Source organism: Vulpes vulpes, chromosome 10 (assembly GCF_048418805.1).
Source record: "Vulpes vulpes isolate BD-2025 chromosome 10, VulVul3, whole genome shotgun sequence".
In the NCBI taxonomy this organism is placed as follows: Eukaryota; Metazoa; Chordata; class Mammalia; order Carnivora; family Canidae; genus Vulpes; species Vulpes vulpes.
Window position 1 is genome coordinate 93,440,520 of NC_132789.1, and position 27,195 is coordinate 93,467,714.

At 38.7% G+C, this 27,195-nt stretch overlaps 1 protein-coding gene across 9 annotated transcripts in view; it reads left to right on the top strand.

The window, feature by feature from the left end:
* Window positions 1-27,195, top strand: part of FNIP2 (folliculin interacting protein 2) — a 133,604-nt gene that overhangs the window by 42,137 nt on the left and 64,272 nt on the right. For 8 of the 9 annotated variants that reach the window (XM_072724935.1, XM_072724931.1, XM_072724934.1 and 5 more), the window contains exon 2: window positions 25,409-25,535. In XM_072724935.1, the coding sequence (XP_072581036.1) occupies window positions 25,409-25,535 (127 nt within the window). Of the gene's footprint in view, window positions 1-12,845; window positions 12,924-25,408; window positions 25,536-27,195 lie in introns of all 9 variants that reach the window. The other variant, XM_072724928.1, reaches the window with a different exon arrangement.

Consider the following 27,195-nt stretch of genomic DNA (forward strand, 5'->3'; position numbering starts at 1 on the left):
TTTTATTTAAAGTCTCAGAGAAATTTTGCTTTAAATCACTGTGTACCAAACAGATGAAATTATATTGATCTGAAAGTTGTTTTTCAAGAGTACTTTTAGTAGGTCATGGGGTGGTTGGTGGGTGTGTAGAAACAAGTCCTTTCCTGTATAGAAAAGGTGTAGGCATGGTTGTTATTATCATTTTTTACTGTTTCAATTCTACTACCCATCTGCTTTCTTAACTTTTCATTACTTTTATTGGAGCCAGCTTGCAAGGAATGGTTACATCCTTGTCCTGTGTTGAAGTTTGAACAATATGTATCATTCACAGAGATCATCAGGGGGAAAAAGGGTTGGTTGCAGTCCTGAAGTACCTCTGCAGTTGGTAGATGGGGCATAGGGCTGAAAGTTCTCACTTCTTAAGTTTGAATGGTAGGTGGAAGCAGGGTGGTGGGAGAGAGTCCAGTCTCCTGGAAAATTATTTTCATGAGAAGGATGGTATTATGCTTAACTGATTTTAATAATGGAGCTTACAAAAAAAATGATGGAGCTTACATGAAGAGACTAATACTACATTTACTGTATTCCTTAAGGGTGATTATGTCATCCATTTGGAAGAATTTATTAATTTAATTAGTAATAATTCTTAATTGAAACATATTTGTGAAGAATTTTATTACATGTCAAGGAAAAGGAAAAATCCTTTGAAAATTGCATTTCATTCCAAAATCTGTTGTAGACAGGTAGGAGAGTCAAATTAAGCTTGATTCTCATGATCAGTGTAAAAGTAAGTTTCTAAATTCACTTAAGTGTTATTTTTTTCCTTATACAGGTTTTCTTAAAATTAACGTCAAACTTTATCAGTACATTTCTTGGTTCACTAAAAATCAGAATATACTTCCTGTCATATAAAAATCATTGTCTTTCTTTAGTAGAAACTTGACAAAATGGTATATAGCCTACTCTATAAGAGCCCAGCTGATTGAAGAGTAGGGAGAAGTATGGAAGTAATTTTTTAGGTGCTGGGTCACATGCTGTCCATTTAATTAAAGGGAGATATTTATAGAGGAAGTGGCAATGAATGATGTACATTAGAAAAATACATTTGAGTATTCAGATAAGAATTTCACTTTTAGAGGATCCCTGGGTGGTTCAGGGGTTTATTAGCACCTGCCTTTGGCCCAGGGCATGATCCTGGAGTCCCAGGATCAAGTCCCACATTGGGCTCCCTGTGTGGAGCCTGCTTATCCCCCTGCCTGTGTCTTTGCCCCCACCTCCCACCCCCCCATGTCTCTCATGAATAAATAAATAAAATCTTAAAAAAAAAGAATTTCACTTTTATATTATCTGTTTCTTATCAAGAAAGGACAGCTAAGTGATAGGAAAGAGTAATGGATTGGCACCCTGTTGATCTGGATCCTGATCCTGATCCCTGGCTCTGCTGCCCAAGGGCCTTGTCACCATGTGGGAGTCTCGAGGCTTTTCTGGTCTCACTTTAACTCTAGGCCATGAAGTTGGGTCAGATTATTGGAGGGGGGGGGATCCTTTCCTCCTCTGAAATTCTAAGATGTAGCATCCTGACCTTTTGTAGTCTCTATTTGTGTTATTCATACATTTCTAGATTCCCCAAATAGATATTTGGGATGAGCGGACAGTATCAGCATAAGAAAACATGTGCAGGACCACATAACTTTTTTTTTTAAACTTGAAAATATTTTGGTATGACCGTCTGTTTATCACTTTCAGTGAACTTGATATTCTTTAGTGGATTATAATCATTTTTATTGAACAACACTTTAACAAAAAATTTTCATATCCACTATTGCCTTTTCTTATTTTAACTTCCTTTAGATTTACTTCTTTGGTGCTGAGGGTTTTTTTCTTTTTTTCTTTTTTTTTTTAAGAATTCTGTAGAGTGAGGACATATATTTGTCAATGAATTGGAATTCATCTCTAGTCAGAACCAATTATGGTAGATCTCATCCACTTTCTCTTCCCCTTCCTACGATCTTGAAAACATATTCGTTATTTGCAGTGTTGTGCTTGGTTTCCTGAATTTCTTTAGGACTTGGACCAGTCTCGGGGGTAGAGTGAATTATTGACAGGGGCTTTACCCTGTAAGATTAGGTTCCAAAGTGTTCACTAGTCATCTAAATGAGGTAGCAGTCAGTTAAGTATGACTTTTTGCTCTTGTGTATCTTAAATCAATAATTTTAGGTGGTTTTAGCTAAAGACCACACTGATAAATAGGGTTTTTATTCCCCCCCCCCCCCCATCTTTCATCATGATTTTCCAGTTACTCTAAAGGTGAAAAGAAAGATTCTGCGAATATGGAGGAGTCATTTTAGATACCTAACAGCAGCCCACAGTGTAAAACTGACACAGTTCACTGCAGAAATAAACATTTTAATCTTTCCTATTATGGTTCATGTAGAATGAAATATTTCAGGATAGAATTCTGTCCTTCTTGACTTCACTTCTGTTCTCCTTAATAATGACAGATATTGGAGTTTCATTTATTATATCGCAAAATTCCAGAATCAACAAATCTAGTAACTGATAGCATGCTGGGTATATAGTATAGTCTTCCATAATTGTGTCCTTCTTTCTTAAGGTACCAACCATAGCAAAGCTGTCAGTGACTTGATTTTTCTCACTTTACCAACAAATTAGTTAACCATAGGGGCTGTTTATATAAGAAATCTGGGATTATTTGCCAAGCTTATTGGCGAATCATTGTTTCTCTGATGGCAAGAGAAAATTTTACATAACCTTGTCTTAAAAAAGTATACACTCCCCACATAGAAGAGGAACTGAAACAAAGTACTTCAGAGTCAATGGTGCTTTAATTTTTATATTTTGGAATTTGGATTCACCAGAGACTCTTTGTACTGCCTTAGAAATCAGCAGGACAGGAAGGGCTGAAGAATTGATGAGTGTATATATCTGACTTGTCTGCAATTTGGATGAACCAATTCTATCAAAAAAGAAAGAGGATTAGCTTGCTTGGGGTAATTGCTTAAGAAGTACAGAAACCAGGGTTTATTTCCTTTCCCCTAGTTCACTGCTTCACAGAGATAAGCTGAGACGATTTTACTACCAGTCTTTATAGCTGTTAGGTTGACTGAGTAGGAAATACAAAGATAGTTACAGATTTAAAGAGAGATATGCTAAGGCAACAGATCAAAGCATTCTGTTCTGAACAATTTAGTGAAAAAGGGCTGAAATGTAATGCAGGTTGTAGGGCTGGGGAGAGTGTTTTTCATCTGTTCTTCACTTAGAAACACTGTGAAAACTATCCTACTTTGATTGTAAGTAGAAAATGTAGTTGTCGGACAGGCTGAATGAAGTGGGTAGAGAAAAAAAACCAAAACCTGGTCAGCTGACGGTCTTGTGCTTTGCAACAAGCTTCACAGAGAGGTTGAAATTGCTGGGTGTGACTCTTTCAGATGCAACGAGTACTGCTGTCACAAGTTCTTCTGCCCTTTCTGCATTCCTTCCCTTTTCACTGATTTTATGTGCCAGCAGGAATTTTATTTGACTCACTAGGAGTTTATTTCCACTGGCTGATGTTTGGGATTCAGAGATGTAATTTGAGAATGAGTGAATGAATGAAAGAATGCAGTGGTAATTTGGTATGGCTGCAAAGTCATGTCTGATTTAGGTTTTAAAAAACATCCATCTTTTCCCTCTGAGGCCACGTTTCTTCTTGGCAATGAATCAGAGCAGTCTTGGCATCGAGGGGTTTTGAAGGGAGTGTGAACTTGCTTGATGTAGACGGACAACTCACGTAAACTGGGTCTTTTTTTAGCTAAGTGTTGATGACCTAACAGGGTCAAGTCCTTGTTAGTAGTTAGCATAACTAATTATGTCTAGAATGACTGTGTTTCAGACAGAAGATATGGATACTCCAGCTCTGGGGTCTGCAGGCCAAGTTATTGGGCAGCTTCCGAAGTCTTTTTCCCTTGAGTCTCACTCAGCTGTGTGTTGAGCTGGAATACTAGGCTGCACCAGTCCATGATTCCTGGTTCTTCTGTTATGACTCCTGTTGTGAGTCAGGCTGTGGCTTACCCTTATCCTCTGATTGTTACAGTAACAAAAGCTGAATAACTGCTGAATAATGATGTAGCAAGCCCTTGTGGGAACTGGTGAGAGCAGTAACCTGTGACCCATCTAAGATCATAATTAAACTCCCCATCAGAATTCACCAAAGGGAATCCATTCTGTGGGCTCTAACAACACCAAGGTTCCTGGCAATTCTCTTCCCCTTTTGTGGAATCCCAAGTTTATATGGATTATTGGGTATCAGACCTACGTCCATCCATCATTATTTGTATCCTGAAGGGTTTAATCCTTCTCTTACTAGTTTAGAGAGGTTTAAAGAACCACAAGCTGGGACACCTGGGTAGCTTAGCAGTTGAGCGTCTGCCTTTGCTCAGGGTGTGATTCCAGGGTCCCTGCCGGGAGTCTGCCTCTCCCCATCTATGTCTCTGCTTCTCTCTCTGTGTCTCTCATGAATAAATAAATAAATCTTTTTTTTTTTCTTAAAAAACAAACAACCCAAAACCCCAAGCTACCCTCTGGTCTTTATAGAACAGATGTGAATTAAAATGCTGTCTTTTTTTCTTGATGTGCCCTTTTCTTTCACTTGTACACCTACCTTGCCTGAAGGCAAAACCCTAAAAAATTAGTAATGCTGTTAGTTTGTTCACTTAATTAAAAACAAAACAAAACAAAACATCTAACATGCAAGAGTCTAGCCTGTAGTACCAGATAAAGTGGAAGCATCTTTGATCTGGGGATCTTCACTACTCTGATCTTATGATCTGAGGGTTCATCTCTGCCTTGAACTCACTGTGTCTTTGGGAACATTACCTCATCCCTCTGTGCTTCTATTTTCTCTTCTACAAAAAATAATAGAAGTGGTAAATTAGGTTGGTGATCGTCAAACATGTGAACTGTTTTTAAAAATGTAGCTTCCTGAGCTCCGTTTCAGATCCACTTGACCGAATTTGTGGAAGCGGAGCCTTGGGGTTCTGTTGATTAAAAAACAAACCAATACAGAGAACTTCTGGGGTAATTCTAATGATGAGTCAAGTCTGGGAACCATCAGGTGGTGTGTGAGGTCTCTTCCATCTCTAATATTCTGATTATCTGTCAGTGACCCATGAGTAACAAGGATGTTAGAGAAATGTGAAGACCTTGGGTAATCAAGGGAACCAGAACTATCTCAATGGTAATCTTTTTCCATTGAGGGAATAAGCCATATGGATATTTGAGGAAGTATATTCTCAACAGAGGGACTGGTAAGGACAGAGATCCTAAGACAGGAACATGTTTGCTGTGCACCCTAAAAAGAAAAAATGTTGCCTAGGGGCAAAAGTGGTTTGGATCCACAACATAAATGGTCCTTCCAGGGAATGTAATGGTTCCAAGTGGGATAGTAGATAGGGCTAGCAGTGGCACGTTGCCATAGGAGAGGCAGGTGGGAGTTGTATGGCTCCCTAATTTCTCTCCCATTGGCCTTTGCTTGATAACAACAATTCCTATTATTAGAACCTCATTTCTTCGTATTGAAGCCTTGTTCTCTCAAGGTAGTAAGTGAAATGTTAGTGTGAACTATTATGAGAACTTGTTCCTTTGTCAGGAGGAACAAGACCATATGAAAGGGTTGGGCTCATTCTGTAGAGCAGCATATGAGGATTGACCTTCTCCTCTCCAGCTGAGTGGACAAGCCGGGGAGACAGCTCAGCCAAATAGGGACAGAGACTTTTGATGGCCATATCCAGAGCTCAAATAATGTGTTCTTTGTTTTCATCTTCATGGGAAATTCTCTAGCAGACTATAACAGACCAAAATGATCTTTAGAGAGTACTCCTATCATGAACTTTAAAACCTAGTGCTCAAAAAAAACCAAAAACCAAAAAACAAAACCTAGTGCTCATTACTGAAAGTTCCTATATTTTAAAAGTTCCCTTGACAATCGAAAAGTTTTTTCCCTTTTAAGTAGCCTTAGTTTTTAGAGCAGCTTTAGGTTCATATCAAAACTGGCAGCAAGTACAGAGAGTGGTCTGCCCCACACATCACATGTGCACAGCCTCCCCTACTATCAATATCCTACGTCAGAGTGGAACATTTGTGACAGTTGATGAACCTACACAGTGACATCATTATTACTCAAAACCATAGCTTACATTGAGGTCCACTCTTGGTGTTGTACATCCTCTGGGTTTTGACAAATGTAAAATGACATGTACCCATCATTATTGTATCAGTACAGATTAGTTCCAGTGCCCTAAGAATCCACTGGGCTCTGCCTTTTGTCTTACCACTTATCTTTTTACTGTCTCCATAGTTTTGCCTTTTCTCCAATCTCATTTGGTTGGAATCCTACAGTATGTGGCCTTTTTAGATTGGCTTATTTGACTTAGTAATATGGACTAAAGCTTCCTCCATTTTCACGGCTCAATAGCTCGTTTCTCTTTACCACTGAACAGTATTCCATTGAATGTAGCACAATTTCTTTATCCATTCACCTACTGAAGGACATATTGGTTGCTTCCAGGTTTTGGCAACTATGATTAAAGCTGCTGTGAACATCTCTGTGTGCATTTTTGTGTGGACGTAGGTTTTACTGCTTTGGGTAAATATCAAGGGATGTGATCGCTGCATCATAAGGTAAACGTTTGTTTAGTTTCGTAAGAAACCACTATACTTCTAAAGTGGTTGTACCATTTTTTATTCCCACCGGCAGTGAATGATGGTTCATGTCATTCCCCATGCTTGTCAGTATTTGGTTTTGCCAGTATTCTGGATTTTAGCCATTTTAATAGGAGTGTAGTGGTATCTCACTGTTGTCTTAATTTGTATTTCTCTAATGACATGATGTAGAGCGTCAATGATAGGTTTATCTGCCATCTATATATATTTTTATTGTGGGGTGTCTGTTCAAGTCTTTGCCTATTTTTTAATTGGGTTCATTTTCCTGTTGAGTTTTATGAGTTATTTGTATATTTTGGATAACAGGCCTCTATCAAATATGTCTTTTGCAAATATTTTCTCCCGATCTGTGGTTTATCCTCTAGTTTTCTTGTTTTGTCCTTCACAGTTGAGAAGTTTTAAATTGTAATAAAGTCCAGGTTACCAATGATTTCTTGGATGACATGTGGTTTGGTTGTTATCACCATGCCTGAGGTCATCTCGGTTTTTCTCCTATGTTATCTTGTAGGAGTTTTATAGTTTTCCATTTTGCATTTAGGTCTGTCTGTGATTCAATTTGAATTAAATTTTTGTGAAGGATTTAAGGTCTATGTCAAGATTCATTTATTTATTTATTTTTGCATGAAGATGTCCTTTTGTTCCAGTACCATTTGTTGAAAGGCTGTCTTTTCTCCATTGTATTGTCTGTGCCTTTTTTCAGTCAAAGATCCGTTGACTATATTTGTATGAATCTGTTTCTGGGCTCTCTATTCTTTTCTATTGATCTATTTGTTCTTTCATCAGTACCATCATGTATTGGTTACTGTAATTTTATAGTAAGTCTTGAAGTTGGGTAGTTTTAGTCTTTCAACTTTGCTCTTGTCCTTCAGTTTTGTGTTGGCTATTCTGGATACTTTGCCTCCACATATAAAGTTTAGAACAAATTTATTAATATCCACAAAATAACTTGCTGGAATTTTGACTGGGAATGTATTGAACCTGTAGATCAAGTTGGGAAGAACTGGCATCTTGAGTCTTCCTATTCATGACCATGAAATATCTCTCCATTTCTTCAGTTCTTTGATTTCTTTTATAGTTTGTCTCATGTAAATATTATACGTATTTTGTTAGATTTCTACGTAGGAATTTCTTTTGGGGGGGAAATACGCTGATATAAATGGTATTGTGCCTTTAGTTTTAAATTCCACTTATGGGGCAGCCTGGGTGGTTCAGCGGTTTAGCGCCACCTTCAGCCCAGGATCTGATCCTAGAGACCTAGGATCGAGTCCCACATCGGGCTCTCTGCATGGAGCCTGCTTCTCTCTCCCTCTGCCTGTGTCTCTGCTGCGCTCTCTCTCTCTCTCTCTCTGTGTGTGTGTGTGTGTGTGTGTGTGTCTCATTAATGGATGGATAAAATCTTTAAAAAAAAATAAATTCCACTTATTAATGGCTGGTATATGAAATTATTTATTTATTTATTTTGAAATATTTAAAAAATATTTTAACAGGTATATTTTTCCAGAGCATGACTGCATTTATGTCAAACTACCTACTTTACCTTTTCTTTTTCTTTTCTTTTTTTTTTTTTTTTAAGTTTTATTTATTTAAGTAATCTCTGTACTCAGCATGGGGCTTGAACTCACAACCCTGAGATCGAGAATCACCTGCTCTTCCAACAGAGCCAGTCAGGCACCCTCTCCCCTTTTCTTTTAAATTCTTCTTTTTCTTTTATATTGCTACTAAATTTATTTTAAGATTTTTCTTAAAATTTTTCTGATTATCAAAATGATAAAATTTTATTACAAAACATTTGGAAGATGCAAGCAAATATAAAATTAAATTCAAATTATTCATAATGCTATCACAAATTTTACTACTTATATTTTTATTTTCTTAGAGTCTTTTTTTTTTAAGATGTTTTGAGAGAGAGAGCAAGCAAGTGGGTGGAGGGGGCAGAGTGAGAGGGAGAGAATCTCAAGCAGACTCCTTGCTGAGTGTGACCCCAAATAGATCATGACCTGAGCTGAAATCAAGAGTCAGAAGCTTAACCAACTGATCCACCCAGGTGCCCCCATGCAGTCCTTTTTCAGTACATGGATATAAGCTGTATTATGTGTTAACTGAATCATGTTGTATATATATCAAGCTATCTAATCTGCTTTTTTACTCAGTTTAACATTTTCCCTATGTTATTAAAATGTTTTCGAGAACAAATTTTAATGACTTCATAGTATGTTCTTAAATGGTCGGCTTCAAAAACTTAGAGTATATTCTGCTAGTGGATGTTTAGGTTTCCAGTTTTTGACTGCTAAATGCATAGAAAGAAACCACTTTTGTTCACATTTCTGACAATCTCCTTGGAAGATAATTTTCTTTATAGGAAATTTAAGGGAGACCCATTTCCCTTCCCGTATGGAATTTGAAAATTAAGAGATAGAAACTGGTCAGATAGAAACCAAAATATCTACGTTTGGAAAATGAGTAGTATGTGTAACAACAAGGAGCTGCCTAATAACCTCAAAGTTGAACCTGTTCACACATCTTATTGTAAGTAGCCTAGGACACACACAGGTCTTGAACATAGGAGCTTACCCCTATAAACTTGATGTTGAGTAGTTGAGGATCAGATTAGCTTGTGTGTGCTCAAAGATACCACAGAATAGATACCAAATACCAAATATAGATAGATACCAAAGAATAAAGGAATTTTTGTCAATCAGAAATCATTCTTCTTCCCCTGGGAAGGAGCAGGTGGGGGTGAAGACAGTCAGGAGTGTTGGAAGAATTGGGATTTTTGCCTCTCCTTTGAAACCTGAGGCAAAGGTAAGGTGATCTCCCCTCCCCTGTAACCCTAACATCTTTTGTAGGCTAAATCACCTCTTAAAGGATATGAATGCGAGGGTTTTTCCTTAGTATTTTATTTAGATTTTTAAAATTTATTTGATAGAAAGCACAAGCTGGGGTGGGGAGCAGCAGGCAGAGGGAGAGGGAGAGCAGGCTCCCCGTTGAACAGGGAGTCCAATGTGAGGCTCAATCCCAGGATCTTGGGATCATGACTTGAGCCAAAGGCAGACATTTAACTGACTGACCGACCCAGGTGCCCCTTTTCTTAACATTTTAAAAATCATGTCTGTATGTTAGAGATAATACATTCACTTGGTTCAACAACAACAACAACAAAAAAATATATATATTTGAAATATATTATTCCCACCTCTTTATTTTTCCCCATGCTCTAGGTAATCAGTTTCACTAGTTCTTTACATATCTTTTTTTTTTTTCTTATTAAAAAGCCCATTTCGCATTTTTTTCTTTTTATTCCAGCGTTCTCCCTTTTCCTGATTGCTCCAATTTGGTCTTCTTTGCTGAGTCCTCTTTTTCTCCCTAATGTCCGTGTGCTTGAAGGCTCAGTCCTTGGACCCACAGTCACTTCCCTAGTGATCTCATTCAGCCTTTGGCTTTAAATACCATCTGTATGCCAACAACTCCCACATTTGTAATTCCAGACCAGACTTTTCCCCCTGACCTCCAGATTTCTATATCCAACAACTTGCCCCACCTGCAGCCTTCTTCATCTTGATGGTCTTGTTATGGAACTAGTCTTTTTTTTTCTTTCTTACACACTGTATCTAATCCATAACAATTCCAACTGGCTCTACATCAAATGATACCCAAAATCTGGCTACTTCTTACCACCTCCACTACTACAGCGTAGTCTATGCCGTAGTCTATGCCAGCATCGTCTCTGCCCTGCCCCCAATTTAACCATGTATTTTTTCATCATAAGTGTACTCTTTAATCCCTATCCCCTATATCCCCCCTCCCCCTTCCCACCTTCCCTTTGGTAATCATCATTTTGTTCTCTAGAGTTAGCAGTCTGTTTCTTGGTTTGTTTCTCTCTCTCTTTTTTTTTCTTTCTCATTTCTTTTGTTTCTTAAATTTCTTTTTTTTTTTTTTTAAGATTTTATTTATTTATTCATGAGAGACACAGAGAGGCAGAGACACAGGCAGAGGGAGAAGAAGGCTCCATGCAGGGAGCCTAATGTGGGACTCGATCCCGGGACTCCAGGATCACACCCTGAGCTGCAGGCGGCGCTAAACCGCTGTGCCACCAGGGCTGCCCTGTTTCTTAAATTTCAAATATGAGTGAGATCATATGGTATTTGTCTTTCTCTGACTGACTTATTTCAGTTAGCATTATACTCTCTAGCTATGTTGTTACAAATGGCAAGATTTCATTGTTTTTTTATGGTTGAATAATATTCAGTTATATATATATACACACCACATCTTCTTTATCCTTTCATTTGTCAGTGGACACTTTGGCTGCTTCCATAGTTTGACTATTGTAAATAATGCTGTTATAAACATAGGGGTGTATGTATCCCTTTGGATTTGTTTTTTGTGTAATTTTGGGATAAATACCCAGTAATGCAATTGCTGGATCATAGGGTAGTTCTATTTTTAATTTTTTGAAGAACCTCAAAGGGATTGCATTTTCATTTTCTTATGAAATATTTCAACCATACAGAAAATGCAGAACATATTATAATAACCATATTATATTTCACAACCCAGTTTTCTTAAATCTTTTTTTTTTTAAGATTTTATGTATTTATTTGAGAAAGAGAGAGAGAGAGAGAGAGAGAGAGAGAGGAAGCATGAGGAGGAAGAGGGGCAGAGGGAGAATCAGGCTCCCTACTGAGCAAGGAGCCCAATGTGGGGGTTGATCCCAGGACCCTAGGATCATGACCTGAATCAAAGGCAGATGCTTAACTGACTGAACCATCCAGGTGCCCTCCAGTTTTCTTAAATCTTAACATTTTCCAGTTCTGCTTCACATATATAATTAAAAACAAAAGGTCTAAAACGCTAGGGGAATACATGTTGCTTACTGCATAGTCCTTACTGGGCCCAGTCTTCTCCCTCTCTCTCTCTCTTCCAGAGGTAACCACATTTGGAATATTTGCTCTCCGTATTATTAGTTTACTGGCCATGATATATTGATAAATAATACTAGATCACACATATTTAACATTATAGAACGAATATCATACCATACATATTATTTTGAAACTTTTGTATACAATTGTATGTTTTTGAGATTTATTCATATTCATATAATTCTAGTTTAGTAATTCTAAGTATAGTATGCTACTATATTGATTAGTCTATTGATGAAAATTTAAATTAAAAAATTTTTTTGCCATTGTATTTATTCATGAGAGACACAGAGAGAGGCAGAGACATAGGCAGAGGGAGAAGCAGGCTCCCCATGGGGAGCCTGATGCAAGACTTGATCCCAGGACCCCAGGATCATGACCTGAGCCAAAGGCAGATGCTCAACCACTGAGCCACCCAGATGCCCATAATTCTTACTATTACAAATAATTTTGCAGTGAATAGTATCACATTTATGTTTTTCTGCATATCTGCATGGATTTCCATTGGGTGGAATGGAATTATTAGGTTTTAGGATATATGAATCTTTGGGTTTCGTAGATAATCTCTCTTTAGTAGATTTAGTAGATATTTAAGTGGTTGCCTCAACTCCTTTCTCAACAGTAGTGCACGAATGTTCCCACTGCTCATCATCTTTGGGTGAGGTGGGATTGGGAGTTATACAGAAAACGTATCTTGTTTTCTTTTGAAACAGTTTTGTGGAGATGTAATTCATATACCACACAATCCACCCATCTAAAGTGTGTGTGTATTTCAGTACATTTTAGTGTCAGTACATTTTAGTGTATTCACAGAATTGTGCAGATATCACCACAGTCCACTTCAGAACATTTTCATTACCCCTAGAAGACACTCAGCACAAACTTTAACTGTCATTCCACAAATTTCCAATCTCCCTACCTCCAGCTCTAGTCAGCTACTAATTTATTGTTTCTGTACATTTGCCTATTCTGGACATTTTCTATAAATGGGATCACACAATCTGTGATTCTTTATGATTGACTTCTTTCATTTACCATGCTTTCAGGGTTCACCCATGTTCTAGCATGTATTAGTACATTATTCCTTTTTATTGCCAAATAAAATTCTATTGTATGGATGTGCCACGTTTTATTTATCCAGTGATGTACATGTGGTCCCCCCCACCACCTTTTGGCTATCATGAATAATGCTGCATAAATATTCCTGTACATGTTTTTGTGTAGACTCTTTTTTGGACGAAGAAATTACACTTTGGATGGCAGGAACAATAGGCAGAGGTCACAGATGTCTACCTGGTGCAGGTGGGTGAGAAATCAGCAGGAGCTCTTTCTGCAGCCTCTTGGCTGCCATTGCTCAGAGTTTCCCCACTGTCTTCACTGTCATGTGACAGGCATGACAGTGTGTAAGCTTCCTAACCTTGGCTTCAGCCCCTCCCTGCAAGGGCCCATGGCCACTCACTTGCCTTTTTTGTGCATTAATAAATGTTCTGGCCTCTAACAGCATTTTACCTCAACTACCGACTCCCAGACCACTGGTCTCTCTCTCGCTCTCTCGCTCTCTCTCGCTCTCTCTCTCTGTCTCTCTCTGAAATAGCGATCCAGTGTTGCCTTTTGAAAGGCTTGTCTTCCCCGCTCAACGGAGAGAGCATTTTCAGGCAAATTTATCAACTATCTGGGCCATAAATTTAAAAACCAAGCTTTGGCAGTGCTTGCTGGACAAGTTGTTGCCCTTCTTTTGCCTGCTTAATCACCATGCCTCTGCATGGCCTGAGTGGACTAGAAGATGTAGAAATTTATTTTAGAAATAATGGAAGGAAAAACCACTTCTGATAAACTAATCTTGCTCTTTACCTGGGAAAACGGAATGTTCTTGTGAGTTTTACTTTAAGGGTGAGAACTATTCTTCCTTTTTCTACTTTTAAAAATTCAATTTATATAAAGTAAAATTGTTTATATTTCTTTTGTGTAGAAGTAAGCAAATACAAATATGTATCCTTCCCTCTTACACAAAAGGTAGCATGCTATACACAAGAATCTGCTCTTTGCTATTTGGACTTTCAGTATAATCTGGAGATCTTACAAATCTTGCTCAATTTTTTTTTTTTTTTTTAGATTTTATTTATTTATTCATGAGAGACACAGAGAGACAGAGACTTAAGCAGAGGGAGAAGCAGGCTCCTTGCAGGCTTCTCGCAGGGAGCTGGATACAGGACTTGATCCCAAGACCCTGAGATCATGACCTAAGCCAAAGGCAGATGCTTAACCAACTGAGCCACTGGTGCCCAAGCTACTAATTTTTGGTGAACTTTTTAGAAAGCTTTGATAACAGGTGGTTGGTTTGTTTGTTTATTTATTTATTTATTTATTTATTTGGTTTTTACGTAGTTTGTGGTCATTCATACCATATATGCAATTCTGTGTTCTGCCTTTTAGTCTTAACATTATATCATCAGTATTCTTATTTTTCAAATGTAACATGTTTTTATATCTCAGAAGGAAATGCAGAGGGATGTCCTGGAATGTAGAGAATGTTATCCTGACTTGTTTGCTACTGATATTAAGTATACAGTATACTTAGAATATATAGATAGTATAGCAGAATTGGAAGAGCAATTGTCACTTATTGGTTATAACTTTTTAAGAGTCTCCTAATTTCTGTATAAAACATGTAATACAAGCTCTCACAGGACATTTGTGAAGGTTAGCTCAAGTAAATTCTGTAAAGCATTTGGCAAACTCTAAAATGTTAGGCAGTTGTTAGTGTGTGTGTGTGCTGTGTGTTTCTGATCAGTCTTCCCCTTCCTGTTTGCAAACATCAGACTTCTGAAAGTGGTATCTCTAGGCTCTGTGAGATGATGCAGTAAAAAAAAAAAAGGCAGTGATTTAATATGGTAGAAAGCAATTTGATACAGTACTAGAACAGTAATAAACTCAAAGGGCGTAAATAGGTTTCATAAATGAAAAGAGGGGTTACATTTTCAGGGAGAAACTTGTCCTGTCCTTGGCAGAGTCAGAGGATAAAGAAGGGCAGGAAAATGTGGTATATGAATGCTGACAAGAAAGCTGAATAAATGTCATTGTCGAAGGCCAAACTACATATTTGAATCTAAATGCCTTGAATTCATTAAGGTGGTTTCCCTGTAGGAGTTCACCCACTGCCTCATGCTTCAGCTACCAAGAAGCCTTTTAAAGCAAACAGTAATTAAGGTTGTTTGTCTTAAGGCAATAATAGAATATTTGATGGGTTAAAAAAAGGGGGGGGGGATGTTCTTATTGTATCCCTCAGTTTTATAATTTGTTTTTAATTTTTTGAGAGATACTGTAGTCATATGGTTAAATATTCAAAAGGTACAGTCTTAGTACTTACAGCACACTTGCTGTGTGCCTGGCTCTGCATTAATCGACACACACTTATGAGGTAGGTGTTACTATCCCCATTTTGCAAATGAGATACAACGAGGTTAGGTAACTTCCCAAAGTCATGTAACTAGAAAGAGACAGAGTAAGGACTTATACCCAGGCTGTTTGGCTCCCGAGTCTACACTCTATGCTGTTTTGATAGATGTATGTTAAATAGTTCTGGGGGTGCCTGGGTGGCTCAGTCAGTTGAACGTAAGACTCTTGGTTTTGGCTCAGGGCATGATCCTCAGGGTTGTGGGATCAAGCCCTGCATCTGGCTCTGTGCTGAGTGGGGAGTCCGCTGGAGATTCTCTCCCTCTGCCCCTCCCTCTGTACCCCAACCCCATGCTCTTTGTCTAAAAATAGATGAATAAATCCTTAGAAAACATAGTTCTAGACACAACCAGTTTTATAATTCATTATGTATCTTTCTAGAGATAGTCTATGCATGTATAATAAAATCCAGAGTTTTTTCTCCATTTTTCTTTTAAAAATACATATAGTAGCATTCTGTGCGCAATATTTTGTACTTCTTCCTGTTAAAATGATGTCTTGGCTTATGATATAGTTACAGAAGGATCTTTCTTATTTGTTGTTTTTATCTGCATTATAAAAGGAATGGACCATAATATAACAATCTCATGTTGATAGTTTCTAGTCCTTTGCCATTCCAAACAATGCTTCAGTGAAAACCTTTTTGTACATAATCATTTTGAACCCATGTAAACTGATCTGTAGGATTAATTCCTACAAGTGGAATTGCTGGGTCAAAGAGTATGTGAGTATGTGTGTGTGTGTTTTTATTTTCTTTTTTCTTTCCCCCTTATTTTGATTCTTGCCTCTGCCCGTTGGCCTGACCCTGCAGTGCTGCTGTGACCACTCTTCCACATGCTCACCTATACCCATTTCTTTTCTTTTTTTAAAAAGATTTTATTTATTTATTCATGAGAAACACAGAAAGTCAGAGACAGAGGGAGAAGCATGTTTCCTGTGGGGTACCTGATGCGGGACTCGATCCCAGGACCGTGGGATCATGACCTGAACCAAAGGCAGATGCTCAATGACTGAGCCACCCAGGTGCCCCTATTCCTATTTATTTTAATGCTAATATTTTATAACCGAAGATAGGTATAGTTTCTCTTGATTTTGGCTTTGTGATTTTGCAAACAAAACCTTATGGAGAGAACCATGCTTTTGACCTTTGGAACCCTCTAGAAAAATAGAGTTATTACCTTATCTGTGTACAATTTAAATGATCTGGGATTAATATACAAGTCAATGTCTTAAATATTTATCTGTTTTTAGTATATAATTCCCTTGGGTGAATGAGGGATGTGGGAAAATCTTATTTTCAGGAGAAGATATGACATCATGTTTTTTGCAAGTTAGCTGTTAGCAAGAGCCATTATGCATTTCAGTAATCCTGAAATACAGTAATGAATGTCGACTGTTTTGGTTGTGCTGACAAGAGTATGGAAGAATTAGCTCAGTGAATATTGAATTAAAGCATGCATGAAGATGAACAGCAAAGCTTTTTTTTTTTTTTTTGTAATCTCTGCACCTACTCTGGGACTCAAATTCATGATCCTGAGATCAAGAGTCACATACTCTTCTGACTGAGCCAGCCAGGCATGCCCTGCCCCTTACTTTTTTTTTTTTTTAAGTACAGGTAGCTTCTAGTTTAAAGATGTTAGAACATGTAGTGCTCTTCTATGAATTAAAGGAACGATTTTGGAAAATATGGGCCATATTTAGAAATGCTGTGAGTTTTTAAAGAGACAAAGGGAAAACCTATTAATAATAACAACAAAATCTGGCAAAGCTAGCCAGGGGTAGCTTGTACAGATCCTAGTTGGTACAGTGGCATTGTCACCTGCCCCCTCAGTGTCCCTTTTGCCCCAAAAGAACTTGTACTTCTGCAGATTTTGTTAGCATCTTTTGGAAGTTCTATTGATTAAAAATGTGTTTATATTAAAGAAGCATAGAGTATAGAGTGTATCTAGAAGGATTAAGGGATGCTGTGCTGTAATGTGGATTAATTCATTAAGATTGCTTTCTCTTAGTGCCTGGCTAGGGTCATCTAGTCTAGATTACATTGTATATACTTTATAGATGATTTGGAATGAGACCTTGAGGGGTGATTTTAGCCGCAACCCATCATTTTTATAGAGGAAGGAACACTGCACTACGGGATGAAGGAGTGTGACTGGGATTAGACAATAGATCCTGCCTGGAACTCAGGCATTCTGATGCCCAGTGCAGTGCTCTGTGGTTTTGTCAGTGCCATGCTGGCCTTGGGGTGGTAGGGGGTCAGGGATGGTGTCATGAAGATCACATGTGAACTTTACCTAACATGAGCCTGAACTCAGGAAAAAAGGAAGGAATTCTCCTTTTCTCAAACTCTGTACTTCCTAGTGCATGGTACATAGTACCCAAGTCTCAGGCTGTGTTGTGACTCATAGTGCTTTGCTTTTGCTGTGCAAACACATTATATAAAGACTTATGTGGTTTTAGCTTGTGACCCTTGCAACCATTTATAGTATTATTACAGTGGGAGGGAGAAACAAGTTCTGAGTTACAACCTACTTATAAACTTTGATGGTCCTCTTTTTTAGGGATTGGTTATATTTGGGATAATGTTGGTGAACTTAATGTTACTTATTCCAGTCTTTTGACCTTCCCTAAGACATAGTAAGCATTACAATGGTCAACAGTCTTTTATCCTACAATTCTAAAATCCCTGAAAAGACTTTTGGAAATAACCTGAACTATTGTGAGGCTATGCATAGTTTCTGTCTAATAATCCACTCAGCATAAATATTCATAGCTTGGCCTGCTGTAATATTAATTTGTTTGGTTTTGGGTTTTGGTTATACCTAGACCCTGGAGGAGTATCATATAATACGTGGTATGAACTTCTTTCTAAAATATGAAAAATTCCAAATTCTTAAACATCTGGCCCCAAAGATCTCAGTGAAGAGACTGTAGGTCTGAACTCACCTTTGACTTGGGTTTTGCAGGTTTAAGAGTACTTTCATACTCAGTGTCTGTTTTTCCTAACAATCTTGTGAGACAGAAAAGGCAGATAGATACACTTTGGGAAAGCTGAGCCCTGGAGAAGTGCTTTCCTGAAGTCACCTGGATTGAAAGTGGCAAGGCTAGAGTTAAAAGCTCTGTTTATTCTGGTAAATACCAGTTCATGTCCCAAGCATCACATCCTCTGTGACTTTCATCCATCCCTCACCCTTACGACGTGGACTTGACCTCTTCATCCTTTAAGTTCTATAAGCCATGTGGACATTAATCTTGGTATCTGTGACAGTGTAGGTTATTTAAGTGTTGTATGTTAGTCTTCCCATATCAGATTGTAAGTCTTTTGAGGTAGGAACTGGATCTAGTTAATTTCTATTCTTGGTATCTTTCATGGTACCTGGGTCAAGCCAGGTCCTAAAAGTGTGTGGAAGGAGTGAATACAGGAGTGTGCTCTGAGGCTCCTGTTCCTTAGAGTGCTCTTTCCATACTATGCTGCTGATTATAGGGATTATTATTTCATTCTACACAGTTCTTCTCCAAAGGGAGTAAAGATTTACGTCACCTACTTTATTAAAGACAAAATTGCCGCCAATAGCCAGTAGAAATTTTGTTTGGTGAAATAACAGTGGGACACATTGATTTGGAATCATTTTTAAACTATATCTTTAGGCTAGCGTCATGTATTGAAGTTTCTGATGAGAGTTAGAATCTTTAAGTACCTTTTTACTATACTCTCAACCACAGAACGGCAGTTCAGTGGTGAATTTTTACATAGTGCCTCTGAAACTAAACTTGGCAAGTTGTGTGGCAAAGACTGTTTCAGTATAAAATAGGAACATCAACTAATTTGCAAATTACTTTTCCTGTTTGCTCTCTTCCTGAGAGTACTAACTCAGACAAAAAAAAAAAAAAAAGATTCCAAATTTGTTACTGTCATCTATTTACGTAATTTTTTTTCTTAAAATAAATAGCTTGTTACTGAATGGGAGATAATGTACATTTGTGCTGACAGGGTGAACTCTGATTGCCATCTCAAATACAATTTTTTTCTTTTTCTCCATCCCTAGTCTTTCCTTATTTTTAGGTAAGAGTCATTAGGTCTTCCTCACTATTTGTGAACAAACCTTTTGAGAGGGTTTCTGTTTGTTTTAAGAAACTTTTTTTTGAGGGGCACCTGGATGGCTCATTCGGTTAATCATTAGCATTTGCCTTCTGGTCAGTTCATGATCCCTGAGCACTGGGATCAAGCCCCTGCTAAGCAGGGAGCCTGCTTCTCCCTTTCCCTTTGCCCCAACCCCTTGCTCAGGCGCATGCACGAGCTTTCTCTATGAAAATAAATAAAATCTTTAAATGAAAAACAACATTTTTTGAGAAAGGAGAGGTACAGTGAGAGTTGGTAGAAAAAAGAACATAAAATAGGATTTAAGAGGGCAGCTGGGTGGCTCAGTGGTTTAGCACCGCCTTTGGCCCAGGGTGTGATCCTGGAGATCCCGGAGGGAGTCTCACATCGGACTCCCTGCATGGAGCCTGCTTCTCCCTCTGCCTGTGTCTCTGCCTCTCTCTCTGTGTCTCTCATGAATAAATAAAATCTTTTTTAAAAAGTAGGATTTAAGAGTAAAATATCATCATAAATATAGTTAAGTTTCATCAAAGTGGGAATTGTGATTTGTTCACTGCTGTATCCCAGCTCTTGGAAGGATGCTTGGCACACAGTAGGTGTGTAGGGAGCTACTTGTGAAATGGATAGTATTGCCATTTTCTGTTGTAATTGTTATTGTTGGCTTTAATTCTACTTTTTGTTATTGTTGTTTTAATTCTACTTTTTCTTGGACCATTGAAAGTTCCATATCATACCTGACTAAACATTCACATTCTTGGGTCACAAGACTGCCCTGTAAACTCTTCTTGTGAACTTGTTTTTGACTATATAGGGTTATTTCCTTGTGTGAGAGCAAAGAGGGAAAATATTTCTGAAGTATTCATTTTACACAGATCATGTTTCACCTGAGCATACTCAAGCCCACTTCTAGCCTGACTCTCATAAAGTACAAAGGACCAATTAAACACCAGCACTAGAACTGGTCTTGGAGGACATTGCAAGTCCTGCAACTACTTCTCTTGTCCTTACAGCCATGACTCCTTGAAACCCTGGGTATACAAATCACTACCACCATTCTGTTTGCTCTGAAAATGGTTTTCTCCAACAGCTTTAGTTCTCTTAAAGCACAGGTCGATCACATCATTCCCCTTCTTAGAAAGTTAGAATGGCACACAATTACTTGGAGAACAAACATATGTACATTTCCTGGATAGCATTCAGGGTCCTCCACAAGTAGTCCTAAACTGTCTCTCTAGCCTCATTTCCTGTGTAATTCTTGTGCCCTAGACATAACCCAATCAACCAGTCTTGACTTTGTATCATTTGACTTTTTGTGTTTGTGTCTCGTCCTTATTCTGCAATGACTCTCTTCTCCATTTACATGGAATTCTTGCCATTCTTCCTAACTTCTTCAGTTCAAATATTCCTGCTTCTGGGATTTTTTTTTCCTTTTTTTCCCCCTCTTGCTTTCTATATTCTTTCTTACCCTTTTATTTTCATGTAGTTTCCTATATAATTATGTCTTCCAGAGTTTAAATTCCTTCAGAATAAGGATTTATCCAGTTCTTATATATTGTATCCCCCCAGTGCCAGCCTTCTTTGGGTTTCCTTGGCTTGTAACAACAGAACTCCACAATCTGTCACCACCTTCCTAATGTGTCCAGATTTCCCTCCTCTTATGAGGACATTAGTCATTGGATCAAGCTCATCCTAATCTAGTATGATTTCATCTTAACTTGATTACATCTGCAAAGACTCTGTTTCCAAGCAAGGTCCTATTCACAGGTACCGGGGATTAGGAATTGAGGGGAATTGGGGGACACAACTCAACCCACAACACATGGTTATATATTTTTTAAAGAGAATTCTATTTTTTGTACTTAACTCATTTTGAACTACTGCCTGTCACCTCTCAGGTAAGTAATTTAGACTTTGGTCACTTTCTTCCTGCTCTTGATGAGTAGTTCCAGAAATAAGATCTAGTTTCAGTTCCAGGCAGATCTTAGCATCATGGAATCTTAAAACTGAAAAGGGCCCATCCAAGTCCTTTTGTTTCAATTTTACAGTGAGAAAAGGTAGATAGCCACGGCCATAGAGTAGAAAATCATCCCAGGGGCCAGTGTTCTGTCCTTGTATCCAACCAAAGCAAAGAAATGAGGTAGTTCTGATTAGAATAAATGTCTTTCAAACAGATATCTCAAGGCAAAAGTCCAAAGCTTATTTTTTCATACCTGTTTGAGTCATGCAGAGTTGCCCTCAGTAAAATACCAGGAACCATGGTTGGTGCTCATAGAAGCCCCACAATAACTTGGTTGAATGTTGAAGGGAATGCGGACACACAGAAGATACATGTGGCATGTGATTATGACTAACCGAAGCCCTGTTTATGGAGAACGGTAGGGGAAAGAGCTGATGGTGCCCTGGGATATTTCCATGGATTATCTCCTTTAATCTTCACACCAGGCCCCACAAGTGCTGCTTGAGGAGATGTGACACTGGTGGAGGCAGAGCTGAGGTTTGATTCCAGGCCTGTTTTATTCTGAAGCACTCAGTTAATCTCCTTTGTCCTGCCCATATTTTCTTTATCAAATTACTCAACTGTAATTTCCTCTGCTAATATTAGTGATGACAGCTGACAAGATTTTAATTAGGTGTTAAATAAGACAATATTCATTCAGAAGGGGAGTGGAGTTTGCCTTATATTTTATAAAACATAGCTTTTAAAGGTATTTGGGTCAAAAAATTAGACAATCTAACATATATACTTTCCCCTTTCATATCTTTTATTTCCATTCTTTTAAAATGGAGAAATAGCATGAAACATTGAATAAGGTGATATGGTCATTATTAAATCTCAACTGCTCTAGTCAGGCTGTCCTCAGTTTGATATTTGAGTCATGGTTACTCCTCAAAAATAAGGAGTGAACGAGTTGCTTAATAAATTATAAAGCTATCTTGGCAAAGTGTATTTGGGCAAAAGAGATTGAACAAGAAAAAAATACAATAAAATCCTCTTTGCTTTCTCACTTTTGATAACATTAGCCCATGTACTAGGTATTAATAATTTGAGAGGCTTTTTTTTTTTTGACTTAGCCCTCTATAGAAATGGTGCTCTTAGAGGACTTTTTTTTTTTTTAAGATTTATTTGTTTATTTATTTATTTATTTGTTTATTTATTTATGATAGACACAGAGAGAGAGAGAGAGGCAGAGACACAGGCAGAGGGAGAAGCAGGCTCCATGCTGGAGCCTGACGCGGGACTTGATCCTGGGACTCCAGGATTGCGCCCTGGCCCAAAGGCAGGCGCCAAACCGCCGAGCCACCCAGGGATCCCCCCGAGAGGCTATTTTTTTTTGAAGATTTTTTTTAAGTACTCTATATACCCCAGTGTAGGGCTTGAATTTACGACCCCAAGATCAACCTGAACTTTATTTTTATTTTTGGTGCTGGGGATTAAGAAAACTAATCTCCTACATTGAAAGAATATGTTCAATATTAACTACCACTGCCTGAAAGAGGAAAGAGCCAATAATGCACAGTTTGTGGTTGGGCTACCAGACACTGTATCAGTTTTTTTAAAAAAATTGTACCATTGGGATGCCTGGGTGGCTCAGTGGTTGAGTGTCTGCCTTCAGCCCAGGGCGTGATCCCAAGGTCCTGGGATTGCCTCCCGCGTCAGGCTCCCCTGCCTGCAGGGAGCCTGCTTCTCCCTCTGCCTGTGTCTCTGCCTCTCTCTGTATCTCTCATGAATAAATAGATAAAATCTTTGAAAAAAAAATACTCCCATTGTGCCGATGAAGAAAGGGAATCCAGATGTGTCTGATTGCACTGTAGTCAACTATCTTAATTTTACAGTTTGCTTTTGTTAGTCTACTTACCTTCTCTCTGTCATCTGTACCTTGGGAGCTCCTCCTCCCCCAGCTTTCTCGAAGCAGGTAGCACTCCCTTTGCCTCTGGCGCCATTGCATCTCACCACTAAGTCTTACCAGTTCTGCCCCCTGAACATACCTCCAGTGTCTGTTTTCTTTCCTCTACCTCCGTAGCTGTCCCTCTAACCTTCCTGACAAAGGGTCTCAACTCTGATAGTAAATTATGTCTGGCCGCCTTGCTTCCAATCTTGATCTCCTCCACCCCTGTTTTGCTTGGAGGAGCCAGGTTGAATTTTTAAAAAGTATAGACCTGAACTTATCATTATCAGCCTTTGTTCCTCTTGACTTCTCATTGCACTTAGGGTGTGATCTTGGCTCCTGCCTTTTTCCCTGCCTAATTCGTGAACTCTGCTTCTCTGGCTTTTTTTTTTCCCCCCTTTCTGTTTTACTTCAGTGTTATGTCTTTTCATGTCCTTCCCTCCTATCTTGTTTTCATTCTCATTCTTTATTTCTTGAACTCTTCTTCAAGTCCTGTTTAAATGTCATTCTTTAAATCCTCTGCTTTTTGTTTTTTATTAAAGTGAGCTGTACACTCATCGTGGGGCTTGATCTCAAGCCCCCAAGATCAAGAGTCACATGTTCTACCAACTAAGCCAGCCAGATGCCTGCTTCACTTCCTTTTTTTTTAAAAAAGAAATTATTTATTCATGAGAGACACACAGAGACGCAGAGACACAGGCAGAAGGAGAAGCAGGCTCCATGCAGGGAGTCTGATGTGGGACTCGATCCTGGATCCTGGGATCATGACCTGAACCGAAGGCAGGTGCTCAACCATTGAGCCACCCAGGCGTCCCTCACTTCCCTGAATCCTTAGGGATTTCCCTGCTCCTTAGATCTGAAAATATGAGACTCCTTTACTTTTTTCTTTTTGCACTATGATAATATGTCGTTACACACATCATTATTATTAGTCCAGTGTTTCCCACTAAACCACATTCTCCATGAGGGCAAGGATCAGTCTGTTTAGTTAACTGCTGAATATTTAGCATCTGGACCACAGTGTCTGAATCATAGTAGGCACTCAAATATGTGTGGAGTGAATTAACAGGCTAATAACTAAAGATATCCAAAGTAGTGCGTTTTATATTTATTTATTCATTTTTAAAGTTTTTTAAAAGTAGGCCGTGGGCCCGTTGTGGGGCTTGACTGCACGACCCAGAGATCAGGAGTCACACGCTGTACCAACTGAGCTAGCCACACACCCCAAAGCAGTGCATTTTAAATGATTACCCTTCTTAGAGTTCTTGCATTCTCATTTCATCTATTACTCAAGAACAAACCTATGTTTAGAGCAGTTTTATCCCAACGACTTTTGGTTTGCTCAGGAATGCTAAAGGACAAAAGATTAGTTGAGTAAATTTAAAGTTCTAATTGACTCTATTAAGCAATTCATGAATGGGGCAGCTCTGAAGAGTTGTACAGGATGGATGGTTTTTACAGGAAGGAGGATGGAGCAAGGAGTTAATAGGAAAAAAAGAAAGGATTGTTTCAGACTAGGTCATTTTCCCTTAGGGGGAAGGATAAGGGTCTTAATCATGCAAATTACCTCATCTTCTCTTAGGCTTGGAGAAGGCCCATGTGACAGATTACCTCATGTTGGTTAGAAAATTCCTGACTGGTTAAGACCATTTCTGTGGGAGGTTAAAACTAGGGTTTTAGGTATTAGTCCTGGTTTGACGACATGCTTAAGGGACACCATTTTGGGCTTGTGGTTTTCTTTTTAAGGAATAAACCATGCTTCCTTTATTGCTGTTGTTGTTAGCAATTCAGATTCTGTACAGTGATATACTTGGTTTTCAAAACTTCTGTATCAGAGCCAGCTATAATAGAGGACAATTCTAAATTTTAGGATATGTGATTTCACTCAATTTTACCTGAGCCTGGGTGGGTGGGAGAGGAAGAGAGCAGGCCCCACTAACTTGCTCCAAATCATTCCCTGACCAATTACACAGAAGCTTGAACACTCCTATACATCAGGTGTGCCATCCTCAGAATTAGGCATCCAAATTTAGCTTTCTCTACACTTCCTTGTGATTTTTGGTTGCTATCTTTGTCCAAAGCTGCTTTGGAAAGAGATGCTTTCTCTCCAGTGATTTATTATTTATAGCCATCTTCCCAGCCTTTGTCGTGGACATTTGGCAATATTTGTGTGGCCCATTTGAGCCCTCAGATGAGGCTTTTTGCCCCTGGGTGTGAAGGAGTCATTAGCTCTGCACACTTGTGACCTTTTGATGCACATAGGTACATTGGCTGGGAAACTTAGCTCTCCATTGATCATTCCAAGTGTTGTGGATAATATAGCTTCTTTCCTCCTTTTTAATCCACAGTTGGTCATGTTCGGAGTTTGACCTGAATGAGATCCGCCTGATTGTTTACCAGGACTGTGAAAGGAGAGGCAGACAAGTCTTGTTTGATTCTAAAGCCGTTCACAAGATTGAAGAGGTGGCAACTCAGGTACGAAATGCAGATTTACTTTCATCTTTATATTTGTGATGTTAACCATATCTCTGAGCAATTGTTTATTAATTCATAATCTTTGCTTTGGGCTTTATTGTACGGTATCATTAATGGTTCAGAAGAAACATAAACAAGGCTCTCCGCCACCCTGCCCTACTACATTTGTATTCTTATTAATATACATAGGTGAAACTGTTAGCAAGGAATCATGACCAATGCTCACAGTGTATTGAAAATATTACTAGGGGGAAATTTACTGGTAAGTTGCAATTCAGTAGATTTGGATGCCAAACATGTGTAATAGGAAAACTGAGAACTCTGAAATTCATAAAATGTTAGCCTAAAGGGAAGTTTATAGATCATTCTGTCCAGTATTTCTCATAGATAGTGAGAAGTATTACATTGCACTGGGTTAAACAAAATTAAATAGCTTTCCTTACTATAGGGCTTAAGTATGCTAACTACACTTTCATCTTCAAAAGGGAGTGCTTCTCAAACCCCTCTGTCAAATGAAGCTTTATTTATTTCCTTTATTAGTGGAAAGCAGATTAGTGGTGGTGATGTCCTGGAGTGGGGCATGTGGGGGGAATCTGAGATGGGTAAAGTGAGGATATAGCAGCCCTTGATCCCTTAAAGCCAGAACAGGAAAGGTAAGGTCATGTGTCCGGGTGAGGAGTAGATTCCGGTCCTCCTTGAGTCTTCTGGATGTCAGCTCAGGGTACTTCTAAGGTGTTGCCTTTGGACTTTTCATTCTTTTCATGTTTAATACTTTGCTATCTATACTGCCCTTATTCTGGCAGCTCATTGAATGTGTAGCTAAGTAAATGAATAGTTTATATCATGGTCTTTGTTTCATCAGGGCCAAGGGCCTGTTTTCCTGCTTTTGATAAAGATCATTTTTTCAGGAAGGAAGTATTCGGTTAAAGGCAGTTTAGCGGGGTAGATTCCATAATGCTTTAAAGTGGAAGTCGGCCAGGTAGCTAATCATTACAGTAGTTGTTGGGCTTGTTAGGTTAGGGGGGGTGTGGGGTGGGGAAGGGATCTCTCAGGTGATTCACCTGTAGGCTTTAATAAGTAGATTTGTATCAAAGTTTAGGTGAGCCAGCATTTGACCCTTTGGTGGACAGGACGTGGTTTCCCCTCGATTGCCCACATCATTTCCTGTTTCCCTGAAGGCCTCGCACAGATAGTTTAGTTGGAACACCCACACACCATCACTAGGGCTCCTAATGGTGGTAACGGGTGGAGGGAAAAAAAATCTCCCTGGTTTTCAAAAGGAACTGGAATTTTGGTATATCAGAGCAGTGATAATGCTGGAGTCTGGAAGTACTCATTTAATTGAAAAGGTAGCTGAGTCCAGAGAGGTTTGTAACTTGCCCAAGGCTTAAAAAAAAAAAAAAAAAAGACGGTGCTCTACTCACCGTACCAGGTACTATCTCCAATTATAGATTGTTCAATGTGTTGTACCCCAGCCAGAAGGCCTAGCAGTCTGTGAGGCAGGTGTAGACTTAGTGTCACCTTAGGCTCTCTGAAGAACTGTGTTTCTGGTTTAAGTGGTATTAAGTAACAGCTAGATCTGAAGAGGGTGTTGAAGGAGTGGAGTGCTTGATACCTGGGAACAGCCCAGTACAACTTTGGATGCTGATGGCTGCTAGAG